The sequence below is a fragment of the Vicugna pacos genome, chromosome 3 (genome assembly GCF_048564905.1).
Source record: "Vicugna pacos chromosome 3, VicPac4, whole genome shotgun sequence".
Lineage (NCBI taxonomy): Eukaryota > Metazoa > Chordata > Mammalia > Artiodactyla > Camelidae > Vicugna > Vicugna pacos.
Genome location: NC_132989.1, coordinates 93,973,730 through 93,988,768, shown reverse-complemented (window position 1 = coordinate 93,988,768; position 15,039 = coordinate 93,973,730). Strand labels below are relative to the sequence as shown.

The window sequence follows — 15,039 nt, the reverse complement described above, 5'->3', positions numbered from 1 at the left end:
TTTTTTTCCTCTAGGAGTGGGTAGGTCGTAGAAAGGTGTCCCCATATTGGGGCAGGACAGCAGGGTGGAGCAGGGAATAAATCAGGAGAGGAGTTAACTGGGAGAAGAAGTGGGAGTGGCCACTAAAACCTCGGGTCTCACAAAGCTGTCAGGGCAGCTAAGGAGGAATGGACTAATCACTGGTAATTCATAAAACGTAAAGGGGGCACTAAGGAATTTCAAAATTACATCACAATTTTTTTTAAAGCTTACGTTGAAGATCTAATTTAGACTTTAAAAGAATTTCTTACCGATAAAGGATTCCTATTGATAAAGAAAGTCTTATCAACAAAGCTGCCACTTAAAATGGGTATTTTTTCTTGCCTGACAGTTTGAAAATAGCCTGGCTGATGTAAGCACCAACCCTCATGGTCCTGGGGAGATATATGAACATGGTATCTGAATAAACTGCTAGAATATTTCTTCCTGAGGGTAATATCCACCACCACGACTCTACGACATTAGGTGTTCAAGTAACTGGGTTTAGTCATTGTTTTATCCATCAGTGTAGATGCTTCAAGTCGGTACTAATGACGGCGACCCCTCCATGAGTCCTGGACATGAATCAGCCCATCCCTCCTTATCCATCAGCAGCGGCAAGGGACACGAGAAGAAAGCTGACATACGCGAGGGCACGCAACACCTTCAAAGTGTTTCATATACTACTTTTACCTTCAGTACTCACCGTTTGGAATTTCCATACTAGCTATTTTAGAAGGTGGCGATGAGCCAACAGAATTTTTTGCCACCACACTGATGATGTAGTCATTTTTGTCAAGCTGTATTTCTGCCTTGTGTTGAGGATCAAGAATCTCAGAAAGGGACTGTGTTTCCTCATCTGATGAACATGATACATTATAAGAAAGGATTTTTCCATTAGCTTCATTAATGGATAAAGGCTATGAAAAACAGAAAAATAAATTCTGTTAAAAAATACCTGCAAAAAGTGACATTGTGATGAGGAAAGGCCATTGAGTGCAAATAAACTGGACACTCTACTAGTCCTAACGAGGCATCCTAACAAGAAAAAATGAAGTTGTCGACAGCGCAAAACACAGATGTGAAACCCACTGAGACCTGGATAGATCAGGAAAGTGATGCTGAAGAAAAACTACATTTGTTGTAAGCAGTAAGAGCACACGGAAATATAAAAATTCAGTAACGAAACAACATGGAAACACATTTTTCAGAAGCAAACCAAAAGAAACTGATGAGAAGCATTGCTCTACTTAAAAATAAAATATTAAAAAGTATGACATCATGTTTTTTAAACAGTTGCTGTTTTCTCATTTTAAAGTGGTATCTACCCATTACAGAACATTTGGGAAAAATTCAAAAGTTGGAAAAAAACAAGAAATATCTCCTCTATTTCCATCTCTTAAATATTCTTATATTTTGATATTTCCTTCAAGTTGTTTTTCCAGATGGAGATTTTTTATTAAAATTGTTTTAATTGTACTATACAATTTTATATCTTTTTTCACTTTTCTATAATGTACACTCATCCATGATAATATAGTCATATACACTTTAATGGCTTTATATTTCACAGAGCGTTTTTACCAGTTTACTTGAATATTCCTTAAATAAATGAAATTTAAGTTTTTCCTGATTTTTCACAATACTAAAATAAACCTTTTGGTGCCATATTTTTTTCATGACAAAGATTAATTCTTTAGTATGGGTTCCCAAAAGTAGACTTACTGGAAAGGAAATAAACATTTAAACGTCTTTATTTATATAGCTAAACTGCTTTACAAAACAATTGCTCCAATTTGTACAGCAATGTATGGAACCCTCTGATCTAGGCTGACACTGACATTAACATTCTGCTGAAAACACTGCTCCAACAGAGGTCGCCAATGGCCTTCTGATGCCTGGTCCAGTGGACACATTACCATCCAAAGACCTGCGGGCTTCATTTGATACTGTTCACTCCTTCACATATCCCCCTCTTCCTTGGCTTCTAAAATACTACTTTCTTCTGGTCTTTCTGACCCTCTGACCTACCCAATCTCCTCTGTTGGATCCTCCTCTTTCTCTGGTCCTTTATATGCTGCCATCACCTAGGATTCCACCTTGGCCTATTTCTACCCTGCATGCTCCCCACAAGTGATCCCATTTTACATGCTACTCAAAGCTATGCCTTTAGCTCTGACCTCTCCCAAGCTCCAGAGCCTTACATTAAACCACCACCTACTGGACTGTACTTGGATATCTCAGGGGCACATGTTTAAAAAACTCAGCATGTCCAAAACAACTTAATTTTCCACCCAAATATGGCAGAACGATCAACTGGTCACTGAAATTAGAATCCAAATCGCTTCAATATTTTTAATCCTTGCTTAAACATTCATCTAGTTTGAACATTTAAAATTTTCTCTACACTGAAGTAACTTGTATAATCACTACTGTATTATTGTGAAATCTGAGAGACAACTGCGAGTAGCCAGGGGATTTCCTAATCAAGAGGCAGAGGGGATGCACAGTCATATACAGACAAGCTCAAAGCAACAAACGTGTACAGAACTTGCTCAGACTTCACTTTACTCCAAGATATGCTGAGGCTAAATTTTTGAAAAAATAACAGTTTTATTTTCAATAACAAAATTCACTATTTAAAAGAATCCAACTATAACTGCTCCTATGAAATCCAGTGTAGAAAACAACTGTGTTTTTAATGTTCATAAATCAGATAAAAATTACAGTGACAAAAATGTTTGCTCTCGTAAGAAAAAAAAACTAGTAAAACAATGCAATTCATATTTTATCTAAAATTTTACAGAACTATACAAAACTTTATAATTGTCATAATGCAATTTATTTAAGGGAAAAAATTACACATGAATAAACAGTTGGTTTCCTATTCACTGGATGAAAAAAACGCACCATGAACATTTGGGATTCTAACTTGTAGTTTCTGGCTGCATTTCTGACTAAAGGGAGAGAGATGGAATTCACGAACCCCTCAGCCCTTTATAGGCCTTATAAAATCAACTAAAGAATGCTCAGATCTGAGACAGAAGACCCCCACTACAATGACTGTGGTGCATCTGCAGTGATGAGGAATCTGGGGGTTTCAGAAGCCGGGTTACATTCTCAGCAATACTGCAAACTTAGCCAGTCTGGGAAATCCTGGCTCCCTGGTAACCCAAGTACCATATGTGAGTTACTTAACTATTGAAGGAAAAATTAGATATTTACCTTCCAATATATTATTAAATTCTTTCCATCAGAACTCCACTCTCTCCAAGTATCTGGTCCCTTTGAAGGAACTAGGAAAGAGATTTAAAAGTCAGTATTTGAAGATACATACTTTGCCAGGTGATAATATCAATCATTAGGATGGTAGTGTCTGAAATTTTTGTCTAGGTTTTTGGAATTCTCAATAAAAATGTGAAGTAGTCAAGTGGTTTCCACTTAGAAAATGAAGCAATGGAAAAGCTGAGCTCTGAACGGCTGCAAAACACAAGGCCCCTGACAGTGGGTTAAAATCACCCTCAAGGCCCTCCGAGATACGTCAGTGCCTCTAAGTCTCATAACCTCCCACCTCTCTTTACTCAGGTCAGCTCTGGCCACACACTGGCTTCCCGGCTGTTCCTCAAATACGCCAAGGTCACCCGCCCAGGCTTTCTGCACTTTATGGGCCCTCTCTTCCTCTGCCTAGAACTCTCCTCCTCCTCTGAATTAATCATGTAGCTGCCTCCCCACTCCTGTATACTTCAGATCAAGTGCTATCTACCTTATTAGTGAGGTCTTTTCCAGATACCCAGTTTAAAACTGCATTCCCCCTTCCCAACTACCTGGCCTTCATTCCCTAGTCCTCTCTCTGGGTTTTTTTTTTTTTTTCTGTGTTACTCACTGCTACCCAATAGACTATTATATATATATTTAAAAAAAACTCATTTCTAATCCTCTATCCTATAAACTCCATGGGCAGAGATTGCTGTTTTATTCATCGCCATATCCCTGGTAACTAGAACAATTCCTGACACATGGTAGATTCTCAGTAACTATTTGTTAAGTGAATTAATGCGTTCATCTTAATGAGGCAAAATAAAATGTTTCCTCTTGGCAACAACAGCTCATCAACTGAAGGCAAAAGCTGCTCTGACAGCCAGTCTCCAAAATGACCAAGATACTGGCCACACCTCCTGATGTTCCTGCCCTTGTGCGGTCCCTTCCACACTGTATCAGGGTTGGCCTGTGTGACCAGCAGCATACGGCAGCTGAGATGTACGTTCCTTCTGAGGCTAGGCTATAAAAGACACTGTGGAGATTGGAGCACTAAGCCTTGGAGTTGCTGGCTGTTCTGCTGAGGACACTTCAGCTGCCCAGTGGGGAAGCCCACATGGTGAGGCGCTGAGGCTTCCTGCCAACAGCCACATGAGTGAACCATCTTGAAAGCCAATCCCCAATCCTCGTCAAGCCTGTAGCCCCCACCCACATTCTGATTATAGCCTCGTAAGAGACTCTAAGCCAGAGCCACTCAGCTAAGCTGCTCCTGAATTTCTGACCAATAGACACTGTGAGATAATAAATGTTTGCTGTTTTAAGCCACTGACTTTTGGGGTAATTTGTCATAGCAATAGATAACTAATACTCTCTCTTCCCTGGACTCAAGCGTGGTCCAAACAATTCTTACAGGTGTTGTAAAGCTCCTCTCATCTCTCTAGTCTTCATGTGGAGAGAAAATCTGGATTAACATCTGTCATTTTTTTGTCCTACTGCTGTTAAATTTTTTGGAAGAAGTTGTATATTCCCTATATTATATAATATAAATAATGCTTTTGCAATCTTTTGTTGAATGCTTCCTGAAAAATTACACCTATTTCTAAATTTTTTGATGTTTGTTTTAAAGCTGACATCTGTTTAATCAAGAATAGATCTCATTCTGTCTTTGGAAATTATCATACTCAGAAAATCCGTTATCTGATTTTATAGATAGTGTGACCTGGGTGTACCACAGAAACTAAAGTTTAAGACCTTGTAGTCCCAACCATTTCTCAGGCCTAGTTTGCAAATAAAATTCCATCAAATTAACCTTATTATTGTTTCCAATAAGGAGGTATTCTAAATATATTATTAAAATTCCAAGAAGAGGAGGAAAGAGTGAGAAAAAATCACCCCATAATCCTTCAAGTTTGGTTTTGTATGTATCCTCTTAATATGGAAGCAATCACACTGTGAATAGAGTAGCCTAGTCTTTTCATGTAACACATGCCAAGCATTTTCCCATATTATAACAAAAAGTTAAAAACCATCATTTAAAATGTCTGTCTATTTAACCAGAAGGTATTACACAATTATACAATTTATCTAAACATTCTCCTACTTTTAGTCACTTTGGTGACATTTTCTTAAAAAAAAAGTCATAAAGTTCAGGATCCATAGTAATAATTAAGCCACAAATCATTTAGTCAACTTACTGGCTTCTGTGGTTAAATACTGTTTTTCATTGCTCCATTTGCTCCATTTCCAGAAAGGTTTAGTAGAACAACGAATCCGAAAAATATATATTGTATATGGATTTAACTTGTCCACAGCAATGAGATAACTTGAATTTTCTACCCCTTTCATTGTGATATTCCTCTATGAGAAAACAAACAAAAATTTAAAACATATTACATACATAATGTATATATGTAATACGTAATATATATTATATAATGTATAGGACATATATGAATACATACACATACACATATACTTTTTTTTAATAAGAAAGTCTCCCAAATTTGTAACAAGTTGACTGAATGTCATGAGCATTTACCTCTGTAAGACTAAAGACAGTTTATCCACTATATTTTAATTCTTATATAAATGTCAAACCAGTGAAATTCCGTTCTGCAATAACAATAAATAAAAGTAAGGTATCTTTTTAATTCAAATGTTGGATCTAAGTAATAATGGTCAATTAAATTATGCAGAAAGGATAACTGTGACAACCAGCCAGCGGCCAGTAGTGATGCAATAAGCTTGGTGTTTGGTACTCAAAGACAACCGTGAGGATTGAGCATATTATTCAGATGACACTTGAAAGCTTACTGGAGGCAGGCATCATCTTCTGCATCTTTTTTTATATGGCACTTAGAAGCTCTAGTGTGGTGCTAAACATGTAGAATATTTAACAAGTACTTAAACTAAATAAAATCAAGATGAAGTATTTCTAAACAAATTTGAGGATCTGCATGCCTCAAGAAAGTCTCTGAGTTCCCAATTACTTATAACTAGGAGCTTTGTACATTTTGCAGTCTGACTGATTTTCTAGAAATCATCAGTAAGTTTCTGAAAGGCTATTTAAGCACAACATCATCTATTTTGGACTTACCACAAGTTACGAGATGGTACAGTATAAAAGTCAGCCTAAGTATTTAAAATGTATTAAAAAGTCATGTTTCGACTTATAATGACCAATTATAACTTGCTCCTATTGCTGCACTTAACAGTTTTAAAAAATCACATTTTCTCTCTGGTGCCGATTAGTCCATTAACTAACGCCAAAGGTTACAGCCAAAACTACTCATTCATTCACAAATTTATTGAGCAACAGTTACATGCCAGGTACTATACTAGACTTGAAAACATTCTGAGTAGTAAAAGTCAAACTTATGTTCCATAATATATAACATTATAATTGTTTTTAAGTGCTAAGTATAATGCTATTACGACATTGCTATATAATGTCTTGGCTCTTAGTAAATTTCTATCATAAATAATCTGAGAGCTTATGTGTGACAATTTACTTAATTCTTCTTAAAAACTAAGTGTTTTATCCAAAGTAACCTCAAAGGAAGTTTATAGAAGAATCTTACTCACCAATTCATGTACTGAGTTAGTTTTATTAATTTCAATTTGACATAACAGCTTAATCTTTGCAAAGCTGCCTGGTAAATGCCAGGAAAGTGTAACAGCTGTTGAATTAATATCCTTCACTTTGACTGAAGTAGGAGTATGGGGATGAACTGTAAATACAATATTCAAAGATTACTTTGAAAGCTGTTTTCTAATATGACAAGTGAGAATCATAGAAAACAAAAAACAGAAGTGTCATTAGTACTGATCAACAATATTCTACCCAGTATTTGTGGAATACACAAAACTCACTGTTACTGCTAACATCATGCCAACTTTTTTTCAGCACCAACCACACTTGAAGTTCCTGAGCTGGCATCATAAATAATAAAACGTGTCATATCATAGTCTCTACCATTAAGGAATCCATAATTTACTTGGAAGAATGACCAACAAAAATAAAGAAAATCAACTGCAGTGTATACATTAGGTCCTAAATATGTAGTACAGATACTAGCTGCTACAGGAATTTAGATGTTAAGTGTGGCAGGGAAAGTCTTACAGCAAAGATGGGAATGAAGATGAGCTTTGAAGGCTAGAATTAGACTGAAATTGGCAAAATGATGCAGAAGAGCATTTCAGGTTGGGGTCTTGGCAAAAGCACAGTGAAAGCAAACTGCACATTACACTGGTGATGGTGCGCATAGCAATGTGAGTGATGGGAAAGAATCATGTGGAAGATAAGGGTGAAATGGCAGAGGGCAGACAAATACACGCAAACACTGCCACTCAAGTATAAAATGCAGCTGTTTTAGGAAAAATTAAGAAACAAGAGATGATAGGATGGAATAATTGATGAAAGTGATCCATGTGTACAAAACAAAAAGGCAACAGGAGCATCTACCAGTCACGTGCGAGGCTGTGCTATAATGCATCCAGTTTAAGCCCTTTCTCCCCGACTGTGAGTCTCTAGGAGAAGGCCTCTACTCCACTGCTGTGCATGTTGCAGAGCCTGGCAAGGAGTTGATACCCATGCAATGACCATGGGAATGAATGCCAAAAAGATGGGCCATATTTTACTTCTATTTTGAGCTATATATTAATAGGGTTGGTAAAAATTCAGAAATGAGCAGCAGCAAAAAGGAACAAACTATTTATTGCTACATACAACAGCTTGGATGGATCTCAAGGACACCATGCTTAGTAAAAATGCCAACCTCCAGAGGTTATACAGTGTTTGACTCCATTCATACAATATTCTCAAAATGACAAAATAACAGAGACAAAGAACAGATTAGCTGTCGTCCAGGGACAGGGATTTGAGTGCCTGGGGGAAGGGGAGAGGGGTGTGCTTTGCTGAAGTGAAAGCAGGAGGCGGTCCCTTTGGGGCAACAGAACAGTTTTGGATCTTGATTGTACTGGTTGTTTCATGAATCTATACATGGATCCAACTGCACAGAACTACACACACACAGTTAAGTGCATGTAAAAACTGGCAAAAACTGAGCAAGGTTAGTGGTCTCGTTCAGTAGCCTGGTTCACAGTGTTGTACCAGTCAACTGCTTAGTCTGATGTTGTACTACAGTTACATAAGATGTTACTATTGGGAAAGTCGGGTAAAGGGGTCACAGGGCTCTAATTTATTATTTTTTCAACTACTTGTGAGTCTAAATTATTTCAAAATAAAAAAGTTTTTAAAAATTGGGCAAAAAATATTTTGAGAAATCAAAAACTATTAGATAAAGACACAGTTTCTGTGGAAACAATTCAAATTTTTATTTGTTCAATAAAACAGTGACTTGAAATTACAAATTTTAAATATTTTTCAATAAAATTTACAAAATTAATATTAAGTAACTATAAAGAAAATCATCAGCAAAAAGTAATCCCTAGAGGCACTTTTCATTACTCTTAAGACATTTTACCACCTCTAAAGTTATTTTTAAGACATTGGTTTATGCAGTAGCTTACCTTTTTCAGTTACATTAACTAAAAGTGTTGATTCTGATTGACCCAAGGGATTACGAGCATTCAATGTAAAATTGTATATTTCTTGATTTGAAAGCATTTGAAAGAATAACTGATAGCTTTCATTTGTGGGCACTTCAGCTCTTTTATATCTAACACATTTTCCTGAAAAACTGTGAATTAAGAGAGCATTAAGGAATGTTAAAATAATTTCAAAATGGCAAGAGATATATTGCAGGAAAAAATGAATTGGTAAATTTCTAATAATTACTCTTTAAAAAAGTTTCCATTTCTAATTATAGATATATCACATACTCAGGGAAGAAAATATAAACAATACAGAAAATAGAAGAAAATAATCAGACATAAACCCATGACCCAGAAATAGTCTCTGTTCATATTTGAGGTCTTTTCCTTCTAGGTTTTTTCAAAAACAAGGTATCAAGTCTATATGCATTTAAATTGCAGCATTTATAGCATATCCAATTCTATACAGCACATTTTGTTTTATATCTTGCTTATAATACAAATGAAACAGACCATCTCCCCATGTCATATAACATCCTTCCAATGCACTCCTCACTGTCTGACAACCTTTGCCAGAGACCTTTACCTTTCACATAAAGTGTAACTTGTATTGCGTGGGCCCACCAGGGATGTCGGTCTTCCTGGATTCCAAGTGCATACTATCTCTTTTAAATCATATGTCTCACAGTTCAATTTTTGAGGAATATCAGGTGGATCTAATTTAAAAAAGAGAAAAAATTCAGTTACTTATGATTACATATATTTTCCCTGAAAATGATATATTTCATAAATGTCAATCACGTTTTAGACAATTTCCTTAAAAAACAAAATGTTTTCATTTTGAACAATGCAGGAATTATCATTCTTTATATAGCATGTTATAGCAGAGTTCATGTTACATTAGAAATGACAGATTAAAATATACTGAAGAGTGACTAATAGCTCATCTGGAAACTCCCCAATGGCAACCTGAAGAGATGACCTTTCATTTTCTTCCCCCTTAAGTCATATTTCAGAGTTCATCAAATATCTCGAAGGAACCTATGTCCAACTAGTTCAATCAGAAAAATCTACAGGTTATAAGTACTATTACCTATCATCCTTAGATTGTGATTTGAAAAGAAGTACCAAGTCATATTGTAAGTCATGTTACAAGTTTCAGAGTTCTTAAATAAGTTATAAGGACTATTATTTACAAAGTACCTATTGGTAAAATTGTGCATCTCCCTATATTCAAAGTGACTACTGCTCTTTTGTTCTTATTCTTTATTGAAACTGTTCTGTTTTTGTAGGAGCAAGACTAGAAAAAGAAAAGTTGTTTTTGTTTTGTGAGACCTTAAAGTGATAAATGAAAATTCTACAGTCTGATTATAGAAAGTGGTACTTCTGTAATCTTGTTTAACAACCAAGCATATAAGAAATGATGTTTCCTACTGTCATGTTTGTCCAAACTATCTTTCACTGAAGGTAGATCTTTGTTAAATAATTATCAACTCATTGAAAAAGTCTGTAAGATAATTTTATTTTTAAAAACCTGTATTTTTAAAATAGTCCTGAGTTCATCAGACAAGACTTAGAAAATTTCATATACTTTTCCCAGAGATAATCATTATAACCTTCCAGGTAACTTAGGAAACATTAAGTGAAGTAATGAGCATTTATATGAAAGTTTAACAATTGGATAATAAAAACAACACTGACATTTATTTTGAAAAGTATTTTAAACTTAAGGCCAAACTTTTAGTCATTTTATTAAAATCAAATACCTAAAATTTTGAGGATTTTTTAAAATGCTGATTATTTTAGGATTTGGCAGATAAGCTGAAAAACTTAAAATCCAAATAACAGGAGCAAATTAGAAAGAAGTGGAAGGAAAAACTGAAGAAGAAAAAAATATGAGAGGGCAATATTTAAAATGCAATGTACTGCTTTTGTTTTCAAAGAAATTAAGTTACAAAAGAGTTAACTGAAGCTAGGTAAAAGCTTGGTATAAATCAATTATATTTCTGCTACAGCAGCAAATAGACAGTACAACTTAAAAACATCTATTTTTAATAGCACCAGAAAACACCAAATACCTAGGGAAAAATATACCAAAAGATAAATAAGACCTCGTATCACTCAAGTAAAGCAAAGATAATCTAAATAAATGGAAGGACATACCATGTTCATGGTTTAAAAGACTCAATATTGTGAGAATAAAAATTCTCCTAAATTGAGAGATTTAATGTAATACCAATCAAAGACCTGGCAGGTTTGAATGTGCATGTGTGTGTGTAGGAAAAACCTGAAGTTGATTCCAAAACTCTTTTCAGTCTTTTCAGTAAATGGTGTGTTAATAGTATACCCATATGGGAAAGAAAAATGAATCTTGATCCCTAACTCACACTACAGCCTGCCGCTTCTGTAAGTTTCTAAAGCGCTCCCTCTGAAGTGAAATGCTACTGCTGCGCTTCTGAACTGACAGATATTAATCAGTATTTCAACCTCCAAATGTTATAAATGAAAGCTAAATTATGAATTAAATAGCTTTGCTCTAGCACTATGATAAAAGATTAGAACATTGTTAGAAATAATAAAAAGAATCAATATTCTCATCTTCTAAGTTTAAATTTTTCATTTCATTCTTTTAAGTGAATGTCTCCCTTTTTGGTATCATTTATCAAGAACCTTCACTACACTGATTCTCAATTTAGACTCCAAGATCATTTGTGAGGAATGTTGCAAGTCAACTCCTCAAATTCCATTTAGGGAAGAAAACATAATTTTTTTGATTTCTAAAGTTTAAATTTGAATATATCCTCACTCTCACTCGAATTCCAAAATGCCTTACTGGGAAGACAAAAAGAGAGTAAGGATACAGCCAGCAAGCTAAGTGCAACTCATCCTGGTTACTCCCTCGGGAATCTACCAGCAGCTGAATGTCATTCATAAGTTCTATGAAAGTAAAAGAGGGACTGAGAGCCGCAGATCTAGAACACAGCTGAGAAGCATAAAAAAAGCATAAGAAAAATCACTTGGCAATCAAAAGAAAGTTACAAAATCCACTTACATTTCATACATTTCATTCAAGAGACTCTTGGACCAAACTCAGAAGCTTTAAAATCAGAATGTATGGAGGAGGGGAAGCACTGCAGGAAGTAAAGCCACCAGTGCACAGTAACATTATAGTGACCACAGGAAGGAGACAGAAAAACTCCAAATACAAAATTATCTGTGGATGCTCAATACAAGCTATATAGGTAGGGCAGTCCACCAACCATAGCAACTTTTGGAAATGTCATGGAATGTTAGAACTGTAGGAGTGGCCATGTTACTAAAGATGCCCTGCATTACACAGGACACAGCATACACGGACCACAGTGAGAAAGGGGTTCTTCCTTCTACCCACGTCCTCCAGTCACCCTCTTCTCATCAGAGAAGCATATATATGCTATTGAGAGATTTTTGTCCGGGGGAGGGGTATAGTCAGTGGTAGAGTGTATGCTTAGTAAGCACAAGGTCCTGGGTTTTGCCAACTAAAAATTGGCACTTGCCACCTGCCTCTACAAGGATTGAATCACCCTGGCACTTGCCATCTACCTCTGCTAGGACTGAATCACGAGCTGCTGCAGCCACTGACCTCCAAGACTCTCTGAAACAAGTTCAGGGTGGAGATCAGGAATGAGGCACTCTGTGCTCTGGGAAAACTGGCAGAACAGGCCTTCATATAGTTAGCTATTTTCAGGAAAAGATTTTATGAGCCCAAATTCTTGAGTCTCCTTCTATCTAGAAAAGCGCTAAAGTTATTAACAGTGACATCTGCTCTTTGTGACTAGCAGCAGCCTCTGCCTAAATGTGTGCTTGACTGCATGCGCCCCCCTTCACTGAAGTCATATATGATTCTGAGTTTTCCCCACAGCTCTTCAGAACAATTCCTCAGAGCTATCTGAGATGCTGTCTCCCAGGCTATAGTCCTCAGTTTGCTCCAAAGGAAACTTAACCCACAACTCTCACATCGTGTGAGTTTAATCCTCAGTACCTCCACTAAAAAAAAGAAAAGACAGAGAGAGGAGGGTAAAGCTCACTGGTAGAGTGCATGCCTAGCATGCACAAGGTCCCAGGTTCAATTTTAAACCTCTGTTTAAAAAAATAAACAAACTTAAAATTACCTCCCCCCCATTTAAAAAAAATTCCCTTTTGAAGAAAAATATTTTGAAAGGAAACAAAAAAAGAAAAAAAATTTTAAAAGAAAGATTTTGTGTAAAATCATTATAATTTCTTTAATGCAGGTACTGGAGAAAAGGTATACTTTAATTAGGTGGGAAATTAATTTACATGAAAAAATTCCTAAACAATGTAGGATTAAGAAGTCTTACATATACTAACTTGCCCTTGACTCAACAAAGCTGTTAACTAAGAACTTATGTAAAAAATTAGCAGTTGAATGTTTCAAATATTATAAAATCTACAAATTATATAGATACAGGTATGTAGAAAACAAGCTTAGAACTCATCTTAAAAGAAACAAAACTTCTGGTGCCTTCATATATCATTTATATTAAAGAATAAAAAAAATAGAATCAATTCATACCCCAGAAAAAGCACTAAGGCTTTTAAGGAGGATCAAAACAGATTAATAGGAACTTTTTAAAAAAACATTATATACTTACATCCTGCAAAAATAACCGTTCCAAACATGTTATCTTCTACTGAGAAAACCACATTTGTTCCACTACTTTCAGAAGCAGAAATATTATGGATCTTGATTGCAACATTTTCCCCATCAAGATGAATAAGGGGACAATTTGTACTCCCAATCAGTGCTAACAACACTTTTTCTTGAGTCACACAACAAACTGTTATATCCGAGCCTACAAGTATCACTTTGTCTTGAGGAAAAACCTTAGTTTGAGAATCAGAAGACCCTAGAAAGAGCAAAAGGAATTTTAAATACTTTAGAAGTCTTTGACATAAATTAGCCCAGTGCACATAAAGCATACTGTTACATACTTTATAACATTGGTGGGTTATGTCCCTCAGGTTTCAAAGGAGCAAGACATGTATGAGAAATAAAAGTGTGTGGTTTTATTTACTTATGATGGGGTGATGGGGGTTGAGTGGAGGGGGCTGTAAATCAATGTTCAGGGTCCCAGTTAATATCTAAGAAGTCTAAAGTTTCAAATTAAGTGGGTTTATGTCCACATGTGAAAAACCCATGTCAAGAAAAAGTCGCTCTTAAATAATTCCATTCCTTTGAAGTTATTCTATGTATTTAGAGCAGACTTCTTCCCATCTGCCTAACTATATAGTTAAGTACTCCAATTCTTAAAAAGCACTTTTTCTTTAATCCCAGCTCACTGCAGGTTAAAGCCACATCTTTGTTTTTATCTTCCTAAATAGCTAATTAAAAAAATTATCTCCTGTCTCCTTTCTATCTACTTACTCTTTAACCTGCTTCTACCCACACCCGTTCTACTAAAATGGCTCACTGGCATAACTGTTCAATCCAATAGCCACTTCTCAGCAATCTTTCCTTCGACTTCCCCAGCATCCGGTATGTTGCCTAAAGTCTGCCTTCTCAAAATTCCCTTTTCTCTTGGCTTGCAGACCACTATACTCTGCTTAATCCTCTGGCTGCTACTTGCTTTGCTGGCTTCTTTTTCTCCCATCCTTCCCTCGGACATACAAATTTCTAATGGATGTGTCCTCGGTCTCCATGTCCCTTTTCCTGAGTTATGTTAACCTCCAAGATTTAAAAAATTTCCCATCACATATTTTAACGATTCTCAAATACATAGTTGACCCTTGGACAACACACGTTTGAACTGCATGGGTTCACTTACACGTGGATTTTTTTTCAATAGTAAATACTACAGTACTACATGATCTGTGGTTGGTTGAATCTCTGGATGCGGAACCACAGATATGGAGGATTCATGGGTTCGGGGGGCTGACTATAAATCATATGTGGATTTTCCACTATGCAGAGAATCTGCACCCCTAACCTCTGGTTGTTCAAGGGTCAACTGTGTATCTTCTGCTCCAGCTCACTACCTGGATGCCAGACTTGTATTCCCAACTGACAAAGAGACACTGCTCCCCAGACACTTCATAGCTACCTCAAGCTCAACACATTAAAAATGAAATTTATCTGTCCCACCTAGTTTGATCATATAGTTGGTATCTCATTGGACAACAATCACCAGCTACTCAGCTGTCCAAACTAAC

General features: G+C 36.0%; 1 protein-coding gene across 1 annotated transcript in view; it reads right to left on the bottom strand.

Moving 5' to 3' along the window:
* LIFR (LIF receptor subunit alpha) overlaps positions 1-15,039 on the bottom strand; it is a 70,278-nt gene that overhangs the window by 19,584 nt on the left and 35,655 nt on the right. The window contains exons 7-13 of the mRNA XM_072958760.1: positions 13,482-13,736; positions 9,416-9,545; positions 8,806-8,975; positions 6,859-7,004; positions 5,469-5,631; positions 3,244-3,314; positions 725-938 (exon numbers count right to left, since the gene is read on the bottom strand). Coding sequence (XP_072814861.1) covers positions 725-938; positions 3,244-3,314; positions 5,469-5,631; positions 6,859-7,004; positions 8,806-8,975; positions 9,416-9,545; positions 13,482-13,736 — 1,149 coding nt within the window. The remainder of the gene's footprint in view (positions 1-724; positions 939-3,243; positions 3,315-5,468; positions 5,632-6,858; positions 7,005-8,805; positions 8,976-9,415; positions 9,546-13,481; positions 13,737-15,039) is intronic.